This window comes from Dreissena polymorpha, chromosome 3, assembly GCF_020536995.1.
Source record: "Dreissena polymorpha isolate Duluth1 chromosome 3, UMN_Dpol_1.0, whole genome shotgun sequence".
NCBI lineage: Eukaryota > Metazoa > Mollusca > Bivalvia > Myida > Dreissenidae > Dreissena > Dreissena polymorpha.
The window spans coordinates 103020317-103038295 of NC_068357.1; the positions used below are offsets into that span (position 1 = coordinate 103020317).

The following is a 17979-nucleotide window of genomic DNA, read 5'->3' on the forward strand; positions in this document are numbered from 1 at the left end:
AGTAAAATTATTCAGGAGATGTACATGAAGTTCCAAGCTTAACTAAACAGCACTGTCATTTGAAGCAATATATCGAATAAATGTCATGTTACTCGATAGTGTGCACGAAAATCGTCGATATTTTCTGGTATCCCCATGTAATTTGGTACTGTATGATGTTCTTGTTTGGAGAGAGTATACTCAAAATAGTTAGTATACTGTATTTTTAAATAACCCATCCAAACTAAAGCGCATTCCATCACTTGCCCTACCAAACATGCGTATTACAACTTCCGTTTCCAGACTGCAGTGAGCGATCGAAGTCGACCCTAGTTTACAGTAAATATGATATAGTTTTACGGCAAACGAAGTTAAACTCCTTGTCTCTATTATAGATAATAGCATATAAAAATAAAAAAATTACAAAAATATGGGCTTCCATCCTGAGCTTAGAACCAGAAGAAAACATGTGTTTATGGCATGGAATTTCAGCCGAATAAACATCTTAATGTGACTTGAACACACGTGGGTGTAAAATAGCGTGAACCCAAACGACCATACTCGCAACAATCACGCACCAATGACTGAATTTTGACTACTACTCTAGTAGTGCTATTATTACTGCTGCAGCTACTACTACTACAACAACTACTTCTACTGCCAATGCTGGTGGTGCTGGTGCTGCTACTGCAATGCTACTGCTACTATTACTTCTACTACTTCTACTACTACAAATATAACTGCCACTACTACCAGTCCCACTACCACTACCAATATAACCAGTCCCACTATCACTACCGCTACTACCATCACTACTACTACTACTACTACTGCTACTACTACTACTACTACTACTACTACTACTGCTACTACTGCTGCTACTGCTGTTGCTGCTACTGCTGCTACTACTGCTGCTGCTGCTGCTACTACTGCTACTACTGCTTCTACTGCTACTGCTGTAACTCCTGCTACAGCTGCTACTGCTACTTCTGCTGATACTGCTGCTGCTGCTGCTACAGCTTCTACTGCAGCTACAACTACTATTACAACATCTACAACTACTGCTACTGTTGGTGGTGTTGCAACTGCTACTACAATGCTACTGCTTCTTTTAATACTCCTGATTCTGCTCCTACTAGAACTTCTACTACCACTACCACCAGTCCCACTACCACTACCACTACTACCAGTCTCACTAACACTACCGCTACTACTACTACTACTACTACTACAACTACTACTTCTACTACTACTACTACTACTACTACTTCTACTACTATTACTACTACTACTGCTACTACTAGTACTGCTACTACTACTACTACTGCTGCTACTTCTGCTACTACTGCTACTACTGCTACTACTGCTACTACTGCTACTACTGCTACTACTGCTAGAACTGCTTCTGCTGCTACTGCTGTTACTCCTGCTACAGCTGCTACTGCTACTACTGCTGCTACTGCTGCTGCTGCTACTGCTGCTACTGCTACTGCTGCTGCTGCTAAAGCTTCTTCTGCAGCTACTACTCCTATTACAATAACTACAACTACTGCTACTGTTGGTGGTGCTGCAATTGCTACTACACTGCTACTGCTACTATTACTACTCCTGATTCTGCTCCTACTAGAACTTCTACTACCACTACCACCAGTCCCACTACCACTACCACTACTACCAGTCTCACTAACACTACCGCTACTACTACTACTACTACTACTACTACAACTACTACTTCTACTACTACTACTACTACTACTTCTACTACTATTACTACTACTACTGCTACTACTAGTACTGCTACTACTACTACTACTGCTGCTACTTCTGCTACTACTGCTACTACTGCTACTACTGCTACTGCTGCTAGTACTGCTTCTGCTGCTACTGCTGTTACTCCTGCTACAACTGCTACTGCTACTACTGCTGCTACTGCTGCTGCTGCTACTGCTGTTACTGCTGATACTGCTGCTGCTGCTAAAGCTTCTACTGCGGCTACTACTCCTATTACAACAACTACACCTACTGCTACTGTTGGTGGTGCTGCAATTGCTTCTACACTGCTACTGCTACTATTACTACTCCTGATTCTTCTACTACTAGAACTACTACTACCACTACCACCAGTCCCACTACCACTACCACTACTACCAGTCTAACTCAAACTACCGCTACAACTACTACTACAACTACTTCTACTACTACTACTACTACTACTACTACTTCTACTACTACTACTACTACTACTACTACTACTACTACTACTACTACTACTACTACTTCTTCTACTACTACTACTGCTACTACTGCTACTATTACTTCTACTACTACTACTATTACAAATACTACTACCACTACTACCAGTCCCACTACCACTACTACCAGTCTCACTACCACTACCACTACTACCAGTCTTACTACCACTACCGCTACCACTATCACTGCTACTACTACTACTACTACTACTACTACTACTACTACTACTACTACTACTACTACTACTACTACTACTACTACTACTACTACTACTACTACCACTACTACTGCTACTACTACTACTGCTACTACTACTACTACTACTGCAGCTACTTTTGCTACTACTGCTACTGCTGCTACTCCTTCTACTGCTGCTACTGCTGTTACTCCTGCTAATGCTGCTACTGCTGCTACTGCTGTTGCAGCTACTGCTGCTGCTGCTACTGCTGCTAATGCCACTGATGCTGCTGCTACTGCTTCTACTGCAGCTACTACTACTACTACAACAACTACTAATACTGCTACTACTGCTTCTACTTCCGCTACTGCTGACACTGCTACTGCTACTGCTGCTACTGTTGCTATTGATGCTGGTGTTACTGCTTCTACTGCAGCTACTTCTACTACTACTACTACAACTACTAATACTGTTACTACTGCTACTGCTGCTACTGCTGCTACTGCTGCTGCTGCTAATGTTGATACTAATGCTGCTGCTGCTACTCCTGCTGCTGATACTGATGCTGCTGCTAATGCTGCTACTGCTTCTACTGCAGCTACTACTACTACTACTACAACTACTACGGCTGCTACTGCTGCTTCTGCTGCTGCTGCTACTGCTGCTGCTACTCCTGCTGCTGATACTGATGCTGCTTCTAATGCTGCTACTGCTTCTACTGCAGCTATTACTACTTCTACAGCAACTACTACTACTGTTACTGCTGCTACTGATGCTGCTGCTACTGCTGCTTCTGCTTCTACTGCAGCTACTACTACTACTACAACAACTACTAATACTGCTACTGCTGCTGCTACTGCCGCTTCTGCTAATACTGCTACTGCTGCTACTGATGCTATTGATGCTGCTGTTACTGCTTCTACTGCAGCTACTACTACTAATACTTCAACAACTACTTATACTGTTACTACTGCTACTCCTGCTACTGCTGCTACTGCTGCTACTACTGCTGCTGCTGCTACTGCTGCTGCTGCTACTGCTGCTACTGCTGCTGCTGCTACTCCTGCTGCTGATACTGATTCTGCTGCTAATGCTGCTACTGCTTCTACTGCAGCTACTACGACTACTACAACAACTACTAATTCTGCTACTGCTGCTGCTACTGCTGATACTGCTACTGCTACTGCTGCTACTGTTGCTACTGATGCTGCTGTTACTGCTTCTACTGCAGCTACTACTACTACTACTACAACAACTACTAATACTGTTACTACTGCTACTCCTGCTACTGCTGCTACTGCTGCTACTGCTGCTACTGTTGCTACTGCTGCTACTGCTGCTGCTGCTGCTGCTGCTGCTACTGCTTCTGCTGCTACTGCTGCTGCTGCTACTGCTGCTGCTGCTACTTCTTCTGCTGATACTGATGCTGCTGCTAATGCTGCTAAAGCTTCTACTACAGCTACTACTTCTACTACAACAACTACTGCTACTGCTGCTGCTGCTACTGATGCTACTGATGCTACTGATGCTACTGCTGCTGCTGCTATTCCTGCTGCTGGTACTGCTGCTACTGCTTCTACTACAGCTACTACTACTACTACAACAACTGCTACTACTGCTACTGCTGCTGCTGCTACTGCTGCTGCTGCTACTGATGCTACTGCTGCTGCTGCTACTCCTGCTGCTGATACTGATGCTGCTGCTAATGCTGCTACTGCTTCTACAGCAGCTACTACTACTACTACAACAACTACTACTACTGCTACTGCTGCTGCTGCTACTGATGCTGCTGCTACTGCTGCTACTGCTGCTGCTACTCCTGCTGCTGATACTGATGCTGCTGCTAATGCTGCTACTGCTTCTACTGCAGCTACTACTACTACTACAACAACTACTACTACTGCTACTGCTTATGCTGCTACTGATGCTGCTGCTACTGCTGCTTCTGCTTCTACTGCAGCTACTACTACTACTTAAACAAATACTACCGGTAATACTGCTACTGCTGCTGCTACTGCCGCTACTGCTGATACTGCTACTGCTACTGCTGCTGCTACTGCTTCTACTGCAGCTACTACTACTACTACAACAACTACTACTACTGCTACTGTTGGTGGTGCTGCAACTGCTACTACACTGCTTCTGCTACTATTACTACTCCTGATTCTGCTACTACTACAACTATTACTACCACTACCACCAGTCCCACTACCACTACCACTACTACCAGTATCACTAACACTACCGCTTCAACTACTGCTACTACTACTACTACTGCTACTACTACTACTACTACTACTACTACTACTACTACTACTACTACTACTACTACTACTACTACTACTACTACTACTACTGCTACTACTACTACTACTGCTACTCCTGCTACTTCTGCTACTGCTGCTACTGCTGCTACTGCTGCTACTGCTGCTACTGCTGCTGCTGCTGCTACTGCTGCTGCTGCTACTGTTGTTGCTGCTGCAACTGCTGCTGCTGCTACTGCTGCTGCTAATGCTACTGCTGCTGCTAATGCTACTGCTGCTGCTGATACTGATGCTGCTGCTAATGCTGCTACTGCTTCTACTACAGCTACTACTACTACTACAACAACTTCTGCTACTGCTGCTGCTGCTACTGATGCTACTGATGCTACTGCTGCTTCCGCTGCTACTCCTGCTGCTGATACTGATGCTGCTGCTAATGCTGCTACTGCTTCTACTACAGCTACTACTACTAGTACAACAACTACTACTACTGCTACTGCTGCTGCTGCTATTGATGCTGCTGCTACTGCTGCTGCTACTCCTGCTGCTGATACTGAAGCTGCTGCTAATGCTTCTACTGCTTTTACTGCAGCTACTACTACTACTACAACAACTACCACTACTGCTACTGCTGCTGCCGTTACTGCTGCTGCTGCTACTGCTGCTACTGCTGCTGCTACTCCTGCTGCTGATACTGATGCTGCTGCTAATGCTGCTACTGCTTCTACTGCAGCTACTACTACTACTACAACAACTACTACTACTGCTACTGCTGCTGCTGCAACTGATGCTGCTGCTACTGCTGCTTCTGCTTCTACTGCAGCTACTACTACTACTACAACAAATACTACCGGTAATACTGCTACTGCTACTGCCGCTACTGCTGATACTGCTACTGCCACTGCTGCTGCTACTGCTTCTACTGCAGCTACTACTACTACTACAACAACTACTACTACTGCTACTGATGGGTGGTGCTGCAACTGCTACTACACTGCTACTGCTACTATTACTACTCCTGATTCTGCTACTACTACAACTATTACTACCACTACCACCAGTCCCACTACCACTACCACTACTACCAGTATCACTAACACTACCGCTACTACTACTACTACTACTACTACTACTACTGCTGCTACTACTACTACTACTACTACTACTACTACTACTACTACTACTACTACTACTACTACTACTACTACTACTACTACTACTACTACTGCTACTACTACTACTGCTACTCCTGCTACTTCTGCTACTGCTGCTACTGCTGCTACTGCTCTACTGCTGCTGCTGCTGCTGCTGCTGCTACTGCTGCTGCTGCTACTGTTGCTGCTGCTGCTGCTGTTATTGCTGCTACTAGATGCCGCTATTTTTACTTAAGCTGAAAAAGTTACTATTACCTTGCTTGCACATGAAAAAATTACTCCCACACCGGTCGACATTCTCGTGACATTCTCTCGACGCACGACAAATCAGTCGACTACGGAATCCGGATAGGGCCAAGTTGAGTGTCGCGTGTCGACCTTCGAGGTCGACATACGACATTTTTCGCGACATTCTCTCGACGCTCAATACGACGCGCGACAATCATCCGACAATCAATATTTGAGTGTCTCATATCGCGCTGGGTTTTAGAAAAAAAAATTCGCAGAAAATCTTGACTGTCGACTGATTTGTCGCGCGTCGTATTGAGCGTCGAGAGAATGTCGCGAGAATGTCGCGAGAATGTCGCGAGAATGTCGTGTGTCGACCTTCGAGCGCGACACTCGACATTCTCGCGACATTCTCTCGACGCACGACAAATCAGTCGACAGTCAATATGATATATCGCGAGAATGTCGCCTGTCGACCTAAAAATCACACGACATTCTCTCGACACACAATACGATATATCGAGCCAATATCGCGCAATTGTCGCTTGTCGACCTAAAAACCCCTAGGTCGACACACGACATTCCCTCGACGCTCTCTCGACGCGCAACAAATCAGTCGACAGTCAATATTTGAGTGTCGCATATCGCGCTGGGTTTTAGAACAAAAAAATCACAGAAAATCTTGACTGTCGACTGATTTGTCGCGCGTCGTATTGAGCGTCGAGAGACATTCTCTCGACGCACGACAAATCAGTCGACAGTCAATATGATATATCGCGAGAATGTCGCCTGTCGACCTAAAATCACTAGGTCGACACACGACATTCTCTCGACATTCTCGCGACATTCTCGCGACATTCTCTCGACGCTCAATACGACGCGCGGCATCTAGTAGCAGCAATAACAACAGCAGCAGCAGCAACAGTAGCAGCAGCAGTAGCAGCAGCAGCAGCAGTAGCAGCAGCAGCAGTAGCAGCAGTAGCAGCAGTAGCAGCAGCTGCAGCAGTAGTAGCAGTTGCAGCAGTAGCAGCAGTAGCATTAGTACCAGTATTAGTAGTTGTTGTAGTAGTAGTAGAAGCTGCAGTAGAAGTAGTAGCAGCAGCATCAGTAGCAGCAGCAGCAGTAGCAGCAGCAGCAGCAGTAGCTGCAACAGCAGTAGCAGCAGTAGCAACAGTAGTAGCAGTAGCAGCAGTAGCAGGAGTAACAGCAGTAGCAGCAGTAGAAGGAGTAGCAGCAGTAGCAGTTGTAGCATAAGTAGCTGCAGTAGTAGTAGTAGTAGTAGTAGTAGCAGTAGTAGTAGTAGCAGTAGTAGAAGTAGTAGTAGTAGTAGTAGTAGTAGTAGTAGAAGTAGTAGTAATAGTAGTAGTAGTAGTAGTAGTAGTAGTGATGGTAGTAGCGGTCGAGGTAGTGAGAGTGGTTATAGTGGCAGCAGCAGCAGCAGTAGCAGCAGCAGCAGTAGTTACAGTAGCAGCAGTAGTATAAGTAGTAGTAGTAGTAGTAGCAGTAGTAGTAGTAGTAGTAGTAGTAGTAGTAGTAGTAGTAGTAGTAGTAGTAGTAGTAGTAGTAGTAGTAGTAGCAGTAGTAGTAGTTGCAGCAGTAGTAGTAGTAGTAGTAGTAGTAGTAGTAGTAGCAGTAGTAGTAGTAGCAGTAGTAGTAGTAGCAGCAGTAGCAGCAGCAGCAGTAGCAGCAGCAGCAGCAGCAGCAGTAGCAGCAGCAGCAGTAGCAGCAGCAGGAGCAGTAGCAGCAGTAGTAGCAGTAGCAGCAGGAGAAACAGCAGTAGCAGCAGTAAAAGGAGTAGTAGTAGTAGCAGTAGTAGCAGGAGTAGCAGTAGTAGCAGTAGTAGCGGAAGTAACAGTAGTAGTAGTAGTAGTAGTAGCAGCAGCAGCAGCAGTAGCAGCAGCAGTAGCAGCAGTAGCAGCAGTAGCAGCAGTAGCAGCAGTAGTAGCAGTAGCAGTAGTAGCAGAAGTAACAGCAGTAGCAGCCGTAGATGGAGTAGTAGTAGCAGCAGTAGTAGCAGGAGTAGCAGGAGTAGCAGTAGTAGCAGAAGTAGCAGCAGTAGTAGTAGTAGTAGTAGTAGTAGTAGTAGCAGTAGTAGTAGTACCAGTAGTAACAGTAGTTATAGTAGAAGTAGTAGTAGTAGTAGTAGTAGTAGTAGTAGTAGTAGTAGTAGTAGTAGTAGCAGCAGTAGTAGTAGTAGTAGTAGTAGTTGTAGTAGTAGTAGTAGTAGTAGTAGTAGTAGTAGTAGTAGTAGTTGTTGTTGTAGTAGTAGTAGAAGTAGTAGTAATAGTAGTAGTAGTAGTAGTGGTAGTGATGGTAGTAGCGGTAGTGGTAGTGAGACTGGTTATAGTGGTAGTGGTAGTGGGACTGGTAGTAGTGGTAGTAGTATTTGTAGTAGTAGAAGTAGTATAAGTAGTAGTAGCATTAGCATTGCAGTAGCAGCACCAGCACCACCAGCATTGGCAGTAGAAGTAGTTGTTGTAGTAGTAGTAGCTGCAGCAGTAATAATAGCACTACTAGAGTAGTAGTCAAAATTCAGTCATTGGTGCGTGATTGTTGCGAGTATGGTCGTTTGGGTTCACGCTATTTTACACCCACGTGTTAGTGTTCAAGTCACATGAAGATGTTTATTCGGCTGAAATTCCATGCAATAAACACATGTTTTCTTCTGTTTCTAAGCTCAGGATGGAAGCCCATATTTTTTTTTTTTATTATTTTTTATATGCTATTATCTATAATAGAGACAAGGAGTTTAACTTCGTTTTCCGTAAAACTATACCATCTTTACTGTAAACTAGGGTCGACTTCGATCGTTCACTTTAGTCTGGAAACGGAAGTTGTAATACGCATGTTTGGTAGGGCAAGTGATGGAATGCGCTTTAGTTTGGATGGGTTATTTAAGAATACAGTAGACTAACTATTTTGAGTATACTCTCTCAAAACAAGAACATCATACAGTACCAAATTACATGGGAATACCAGAAAATATCGACGATTTTCGTGCACACTATCGAGTAACAAGACATTTATTCGATATATTGCTTGAAATGACAGTGCTGTTTAGTTAAGCTTGGAACTTCATGTACATCTCCTGAATAATTTTACTTCAAGATCAACTAATTTCTTGCGCCTGCTATCAAATAAATCATGTTTTACTGAGAGATTTCTGAGTGTTTCTTAAAAAAAATCATGTAAGAAGACTTAATTAATCATTTAATAAACACTTGAGGCTCGCTCTGTAAAAAGAGATTTTAATGCATGTACATAGTGTTGTCACAGATTAGGCTGTGTAGTCCGCAGGTAGGTACATACTGCCAGGGCGATCGGAACTGGCAGGCTACGCATTGTACTCCGGATCAGCTCTTCATTACACAGATTACCGGTACACATAAAAAGAATACCCGGTCTTGTAAAACGAAAACGTTTATATAATTCAAAGTCCTGAAATATTTCCAAGGGATTCGTTCGGTCGATAAACACTTTCAACTCTCAAATAATTATTAATTGGCCTCGTGCGGCGGCCATATTGATATTTTACGTGCGTATAACGTTACGTCGCGATTGTATTACGTAAGTCTAAACATTGTAGACTTAGCATTTGAGACTTACATTACTGGGTCTGAGTCTAAAACTTACCGTTTAATGTTTCGTGAATTAAGTTTTGTTAGCCTGAGTTTGAGTCTGAGTCAGAAACTTGAGCTGAGTCTAAGATTTGAGACTTACGTACATTGGTGAATACGGCTCCTGTTTAGTTAAGCTTGGAACTTCATGTACATTTCCTGAATAATTTTACTTCAAGTTGAATTAATTTTCCTGCGCCTGCTATTAAATAAATCATGTTTTGCTGAGAGATTTCTGAGTGTTTCTTTTAAAAAAATCATGTAAGAAGACTTAATCATTTAATAAATACTTGAGGCTCGCTCTGTAAAAAGAGATTTTAATGCATGTACATAGTGTTGTCCCAGATTAGGCTGTGTAGTCCGCACAGGCTTATCAGGTGCGATACTTTCTGCCATAACTGGATTTTCGCTCATAGAAAAATACGACAAAAGCGGAAAGTGTCTCCCTGATTAGTGTGGACTGAACATGCAATCTGGTAAAACAATTTAGGCGCATGCATTAATTAAATTATAGCCGTCTAAATGCTCTTTACTTTTGATTCATGACACAGTTACATGTAAAAATTTATGATTTGTCCATTTTAAATGATGCATATTTTAGTGTACTGGGTTGAACGATACTTTTATTTTAATAATGAGTCCACTCAACATTCTTGCAGTTATGTTTTGCTGAGTTATATAATTATATAATAATAAATACAATTTTAACAACTGGCTTCTCTTTTCTTCATGTGATTTATTTATATATTTTAAACCAGAAGAACAACAAAATCCATAACATAATGAACGCAAAACATGATACCCTATATTCACGGAACAAAACTATGTTTGACAAAATTCAGAATCAAGGTTCCCAATTTTCAAAATATTTCCAGATCAAATTATTTCCAAGTTCCATCAATTAATTATCTATGAATAAACAACACTTGTATCATCTATATGTAAGGCTATTACAATAAATGGTTGTTAATAGACTGATAAACAATTGAAAAAGTTACATAATCTGCAGATTATAGCGCATTGTGCTTTGATTTCATTGTTCATGGAATAAGAGCCAATATCATAATTATGATGTGCAGCTCGCACTCAACATTGCCATAGGCAGATAATACCTAAAAGAGATAACAATTCCAGTTGATGTTATTGACTCTTGATGAAAAATCTGGAAAATGCATAGCATGCAATGCTTATGCAGTTATTTGCTACTGCAGCTACTGCTGCTGCTACTACTACTACTACTACTGCTACTACTACTACTGCTGCTACTACTACTACTATTGCTACTACTGCTACTGCAGCTACTCCTCCTACTGCTGTTACTGCTGCTACTGCTGGTACTGCTGAGACTGCTGCTACTGCTGCTACTACTGCTACTCCTGCTAATCCTGCTACTGCTCTTATTGCTGCTTCTGTGGTTAGTGCTGCTACAGCTGCTACTGCTCCTACTGCTGATACAGCTGCTACTGCTGCTGCTGCTCCTACTGCTGCTGCTGTTGCTACTGCTGTTACTGCAGCTACTACTACTACTACTACTACTACTTCTACTACTACTACTACTACTACTACTAGTAACTACTACTACTTATAATAATAATAATAATAATAATAATAATAATAATAATAATAAAAATACTACTGCTACTACTACTACCACTACTTCTACTACTGCTTCTACTACTGACACCTCTGCTACTGCTGTTACTACTGCTACTACTGCTACATCTGCTACTGCTGCTGCTACTGCTGCTACTGCTGTTACTGCTGCTGCTGCTACTGCTGCTATTGCTGCTACTACTAATACTGCTGCTACTTCTGCTACTACTCCTACAGCTGCTACTGCTGCTGCTACTACTGCTGTTGCTGCTACTGCTGCTGTTATTGCTGTTATTGCTGCTACTGCTGTTACTACTACAACAACTATTACTACTACTACTACTACTTCTACTACTACTACTACTATTACTACTACTTAAACTACTACTGCTACTTCTGCTGCTACTGCCGCTACTGCTGATACTGCTACTGCTGCTTCTCTTGCTATTGATGCTGCTGTTACCGCTTCTACTGCAGCTACTACTACTACTACTACAATAACTACTAATACTGTCACTACTGCTACCGCTGCTACTGCTGCTACTGCTGCTACTGCTGCTACTGCTGCTGCTGCTACTGCTGCTACTGCTGCTGCTACTCCTGCTGCTGATACTGATGCTGCTGCTAATGGTGCTACTGCTTCTACTGCAGGTACTACTACTACTTCAACAACTACTACTACTGCTACTGCTGCTGCTATTACTGCTGCTACTGCAGCTACTGCTGATAATGCTACTACTACAACAACTCCTAATACTGCTACTGCTGCTGCTACTGCCGCTACTGCTGCTACTGCTACTGCTTGTACTGCAGTTACTACTACTACTACAACAACTACTACTGCTACTGCTGCTGCCGCTGCCGCTACTGCTGCTACTGATGCCGTTGCTACTGATGCTTCTGCTACTGCTGCTTCTGCTTCTACTGCAGCTACTACTACTACTACAACAACTACAAATACTGCTACTGCTGCTGCTACTGCCGCTACTGCTGCTACTGATACTGCTGGTACTGCAGCTACTACTACTACTACAACAACTACTACTACTGCTACTGCTGCTGCCGCTACTGCTGCTATTGATGCTGCTGCTACTGATGCTGCTGCTACTGCTGTTTCTGCTCCTTCTTCAGCTACTACTACTACTACTACTTATAATAATAATAATAATAATAATAATAATAATAATAATACTAAAAATACTACTGCTACTACTACTACCACTACTTCTACTACTGCTTCTACTACTGACACCACTGCTACTGCTGTTACTACTGCTACTACTGCTACATCTGCTACTGCTGCTGCTACTGCTGCTACTGCTGTTACTGCTGCTGCTGCTACTGCTGCTATTGCTGCTACTACTACTACTGCTGCTACTTCTGCTACTACTCCTACAGCTGCTACTGCTGCTGCTACTGCTGCTGCTACTACTGCTGTTGCTGCTACTGCTGCTGTTATTGCTGTTATTGCTGCTACTGCTGCTGCTACTACTGCTGTTGCTGCTACTGCTGCTGTTATTGCTGTTATTGCTGCTACTGCTGTTACTACTACAACAACTATTACTACTACTACTACTACTTCTACTACTACTACTACTATTACTACTACTTAAACTACTACTGCTACTTCTGCTGCTACTGCCGCTACTGCTGATACTGCTACTGCTGCTTCTCTTGCTATTGATGCTGCTGTTACCGCTTCTACTGCAGCTACTACTACTACTACTACAATAACTACTAATACTGTCACTACTGCTACCGCTGCTACTGCTGCTACTGCTGCTACTGCTGCTACTGCTGCTGCTGCTACTGCTGCTACTGCTGCTGCTACTCCTGCTGCTGATACTGATGCTGCTGCTAATGGTGCTACTGCTTCTACTGCAGGTACTACTACTACTTCAACAACTACTACTACTGCTACTGCTGCTGCTATTACTGCTGCTACTGCAGCTACTGCTGATAATGCTACTACTACAACAACTCCTAATACTGCTACTGCTGCTGCTACTGCCGCTACTGCTGCTACTGCTACTGCTTGTACTGCAGTTACTACTACTACTACAACAACTACTACTGCTACTGCTGCTGCCGCTGCCGCTACTGCTGCTACTGATGCCGTTGCTACTGATGCTTCTGCTACTGCTGCTTCTGCTTCTACTGCAGCTACTACTACTACTACAACAACTACAAATACTGCTACTGCTGCTGCTACTGCCGCTACTGCTGCTACTGATACTGCTGGTACTGCAGCTACTACTACTACTACAACAACTACTACTACTGCTACTGCTGCTGCCGCTACTGCTGCTATTGATGCTGCTGCTACTGATGCTGCTGCTACTGCTGTTTCTGCTCCTTCTTCAGCTACTACTACTACTACTACTTATAATAATAATAATAATAATAATAATAATAATAATAATAATACTAAAAATACTACTGCTACTACTACTACCACTACTTCTACTACTGCTTCTACTACTGACACCACTGCTACTGCTGTTACTACTGCTACTACTGCTACATCTGCTACTGCTGCTGCTACTGCTGCTACTGCTGTTACTGCTGCTGCTGCTACTGCTGCTATTGCTGCTACTACTACTACTGCTGCTACTTCTGCTACTACTCCTACAGCTGCTACTGCTGCTGCTACTGCTGCTGCTACTACTGCTGTTGCTGCTACTGCTGCTGTTATTGCTGTTATTGCTGCTACTGCTGTTACTGATGCTACTACTACAACAACTATTACTACTTCTACTACTACTTCTACTACTACTACTACTATTACTACTACTTAAACTACTACTGCTACTTCTGCTGCTACTGCCGCTACTGCTGATACTGCTACTGCTGCTTCTCTTGCTACTGATGCTGCTGTTACCGCTTCTACTGCAGCTACTACTACTACAATAACTACTAATACTGTCACTACTGCTACTGCTGCTACTGCTGCTACTGCTGCTACTGCTGCTGCTGCTACTGCTGCTACTGCTGCTGCTACTCCTGCTGCTGATACTGATGCTGCTGCTAATGGTGCTACTGCTTCTACTGCAGGTACTACTACTACTTCAACAACTACTACTACTGCTACTGCTGCTGCTATTACTGCTGCTACTGCAGCTACTGCTGATAATGCTACTACTACAACAACTCCTAATACTGCTACTGCTGCTGCTACTGCCGCTACTGCTGCTACTGCTACTGCTTGTACTGCAGTTACTACTACTACTACAACAACTACTACTTCTGCTACTGCTGCTGCCGCTGCCGCTACTGCTGCTACTGATGCTGTTGCTACTGATGCTTCTGCTACTGCTGCTTCTGCTTCTACTGCAGCTACTACTACTACTACAACAACTACAAATACTGCTACTGCTGCTGCTACTGCCGCTACTGCTGCTACTGATACTGCTTGTACTGCAGCTACTACTACTACTACAACAACTACTACTACTGCTACTGCTGCTGCCGCTACTGCTGCTACTGATGCTGCTGCTACTGATGCTGCTGCTACTGCTGTTTCTGCTCCTTCTTCAGCTACTACTACTACTACTACAACTACTAATACTGCTACTGCTGCTGCTACTGCCGCTACTGCTGATACTGCTACTGCTTGTACTGCAGCTACTACTACTACTACAACAACTACTACTACTGCTAATGCTGCTGCCGCTACTGCTGCTACTCATGCTCTGCTACTGATGATGCTGCTACTGCTGCTTCTGCTTCTACTGCAGCTACTACTACTACAACTACAACTACTAATACTGCTACTGCTGCTGCTACTGCCGCTTCTGATGCTGCTGCTACTGCTGCTGCTGCTACTGCTGCTGCTGCTACTCCTGCTGCCGCTACTGCTGCTGCTGCTGCTACTGCTGCTGCTGCTGCTGCTGCTACTACTGCTACTACTACTACTGTTACTACTACTACTACTACTACTACTTCTACTACTACTACTACTACTACTACTACTACTACTACTACTACTACTACTTCTACTACTACTACTACTACTACTACTACTACTACTACTACTACTACTACTACTACTACTGCTACTACTGCTACTACTACTACTGCTACTACTACTACTGCTACTACTACTACTACTTCTACTACTACTGCTACTACTACTATTACTACTACTGCTGCTACTGCTGCTACTGCTACTACTGCTGCTACTGCTGCTGTTGCTACTGCTGCTGCTGCTGCTACTGCTGCTACTGCTGCTGCTGCTGCTACAGCTGCTACCGCTACTACTTCTGCTGCTGCTGCTACTGCTGCTGCTACTACTACTACTACTACTGCTACTACTACTACTACTGCTACTACTACTACTACTACTGCAGCTACTTCTGCTACTACTGCTACTGCTGCTACTCCTTCTACTGCTGCTACTGCTGTTACTCCTGCTACTGCTGCTACTGCTACTACTGTTGTTACTGCTGCTACTGCTGTTGTTGCTACTGTTGCTGCTGCTACTGCTGCTGCTGCTACTGATGCTGCTGCTACTGCTTCTTCTGCAGCTACTACTGCTACTACAACAACTACTAGTACTGGTACTACTGCTACTGCTACTACTGCTGCAGTTGCTGCTTCTGCTGCTACTGCTGCTACTGCTGCTGCTGCTACTGCTGCTGCTGCTACTGCTGCTGCTACTGTTGCTGCTGCTGCTGTTGTTATTGCTGCTACTAGATGCCGCTATTTTTAATTAAGCTGAAAAAGTTACTATAACACCTTGCTTGCAGATGAAAAAACTACTCCCACACCGGTCGACACACGACATTTTTTCGACGCGCGACAAATCAGTCGACAGTCAATCTTGACTGTCGACTGATTTGTCGCGCGTCGTATTGAGCGACACACGACATTCTCGCGACATTCTCTCGACGCTCAATACGACGCGCGACAAATCAGTCGACAGTCAAGATTTTCTGCGATTTTTTTTTCTAAAACCCAGCGCGATATGCGACACTCAAATATTGATTGTCGCATGATTGTCGCGCGTCGTATTGAGTGTCGAGAGATTGTCGCGAGAATGTCGTGTGTCGACCTCGAAGGTCGACACGCGACACTCAACTTGGCCCTATCCGGATTCCGTAGTCGACTGATTTGTCGCGCGTCGTATTGAGCGTCGAGAGAATGTCGTGTGTCGACCTAGTGATTTTATGTCGACAGGCGGCATTCTCGCGATATATCATATTGACTGTCGACTGATTTGTCGAAGGTCGACACACGACATTCTCGCGACATTCTCTCGACGCTCAATACGACGCGCGACAAATCAGTCGACAGTCAAGATTTTCTGCGAGTTTTTTTTTCTAAAACCCAGCGCGATATGCGACACTCAAATATTGATTGTCGCATGATTGTCGCGCGTCGTATTGAGCGTCGAGAGAATGTCGCGAGAATGTCGTGTTTCGATCTCGAAGGTCGACACGCGACACTCAACTTGGCCCTATCCGGATTCCGTACATCTCTACTAAGTTTCATTTAATGATAACTTAGTACCTTATTCGGATTGAAAAACGAATAAGGAACTGGTTGCTTATTCCTTATTTTAATCGAATAATGAACTGGCATTTTCATACTAAACAAAATATTAAAATGAATCAAATAGACCAATAAATCAATGAAAATCATTGTTAACATAGGTTAGGTATCAAAAGCATTAAATGCAGTACATCTCTACAAAATTTTATTAAATGATAACCAAGTTCCTTATTCGGATTGAAAAAGGAATAAGGAACTGGTTCCTTATTCCTTATTCAATGAATAAGGAACTATGTTATCATTAAATAAAACAAAGAAGAAATGTACTGCAATTAATATTTTTTACACCTGACATAAATTTACAATAATTGTCGCTGAGTTATTCGTCGCGTTTGTTCATTTTTATTTATAATTTATGGAAAGAACATTCCAGTTCCTAATTCGATTTGAATAAGGAATCAGTTCCTTGTTCCTTATTCAAACTGAGTAGAAATGTATTGCAATTAGTATTTTACACATACAAGCAATGTATAAATAATATGTTTATTTATATGTGGTTATTTTTGGATCAATTACATTGATGTTTAAGTAAGAAAATGCCAGTTCCTTATCCGGCTTGAATAAAGAATAAGGAACTTGTTGATGCCAAGGTCACCCACACATGGCATATCTGTATGGACCCGTGATGCTTTTTAATAACTTTGCCATTGATCACTGAGCTGATTGATCTTGTTGTCATCATCTTGAATAGCATATTTCCTGTAGGACTGGCACATTTGCTTCCAATTTCGGTTAGATATCGGCGGTATCCACCTAGGCTCAGGCATATGCATATTCTGTTCTGTGCTACTTAAACGTTTCCAGTTGACAGCAGCACATCTGTTGACTGCTTCTTAGACGAGCCACATGCCATTTCACTCAGAAACATCAAAGTTTCAGACACCCTATATGCCGTTTCATAAGTGTGCTGGGACGTTTGTCCTGTTTGGCGAGTACAATATGCGGTGGCGTTCGATCTGTTTAAATCGAGCTATAACTCAAGTCCAAAGAAGCAATAACAGTTGTGCCTCCTATGCACAATATATACTTACTAAACTTCTTTTCTTGATGGTAGCCTGCTTATCTCTAGCTGTACTGGTCTGTTGCCTTTGTAAGACGAGCACGCTGTGTTGCGACATTGTTTAAACCTTTTGCGAGTCTCAGACCCGAACTAATGAAGC

General features: G+C 43.3%; 2 protein-coding genes and 2 pseudogenes across 2 annotated transcripts; 1 reads left to right on the plus strand and 3 right to left on the minus strand.

The window, feature by feature from the left end:
* Positions 1-1766: 1766 nt before the first annotated feature.
* On the minus strand, positions 1767-5391 carry LOC127872924 (uncharacterized protein DDB_G0271670-like; annotated as a pseudogene).
* A 1849-nt stretch (positions 5392-7240) lies between these two features.
* Positions 7241-8284, plus strand: LOC127872922 (uncharacterized protein DDB_G0271670-like; the record flags this gene model as incomplete). The annotated part of the gene is made up of 2 exons (XM_052416461.1): positions 7241-7379; positions 7461-8284. Coding segments are annotated over 2 exons (963 nt in total), but the record flags the coding sequence as incomplete, so codon positions are not given.
* Positions 8285-11520: 3236 nt separating this feature from the next.
* On the minus strand, positions 11521-12885 carry LOC127872925 (uncharacterized protein DDB_G0271670-like; annotated as a pseudogene).
* Positions 12886-15044: 2159 nt separating this feature from the next.
* Positions 15045-15770, minus strand: LOC127872926 (uncharacterized protein DDB_G0271670-like; the record flags this gene model as incomplete). The annotated part of the gene is made up of 1 exon (XM_052416464.1): positions 15045-15770. A coding segment is annotated over one exon (726 nt), but the record flags the coding sequence as incomplete, so codon positions are not given.
* Between the last annotated feature and the right edge of the window lie 2209 nt (positions 15771-17979).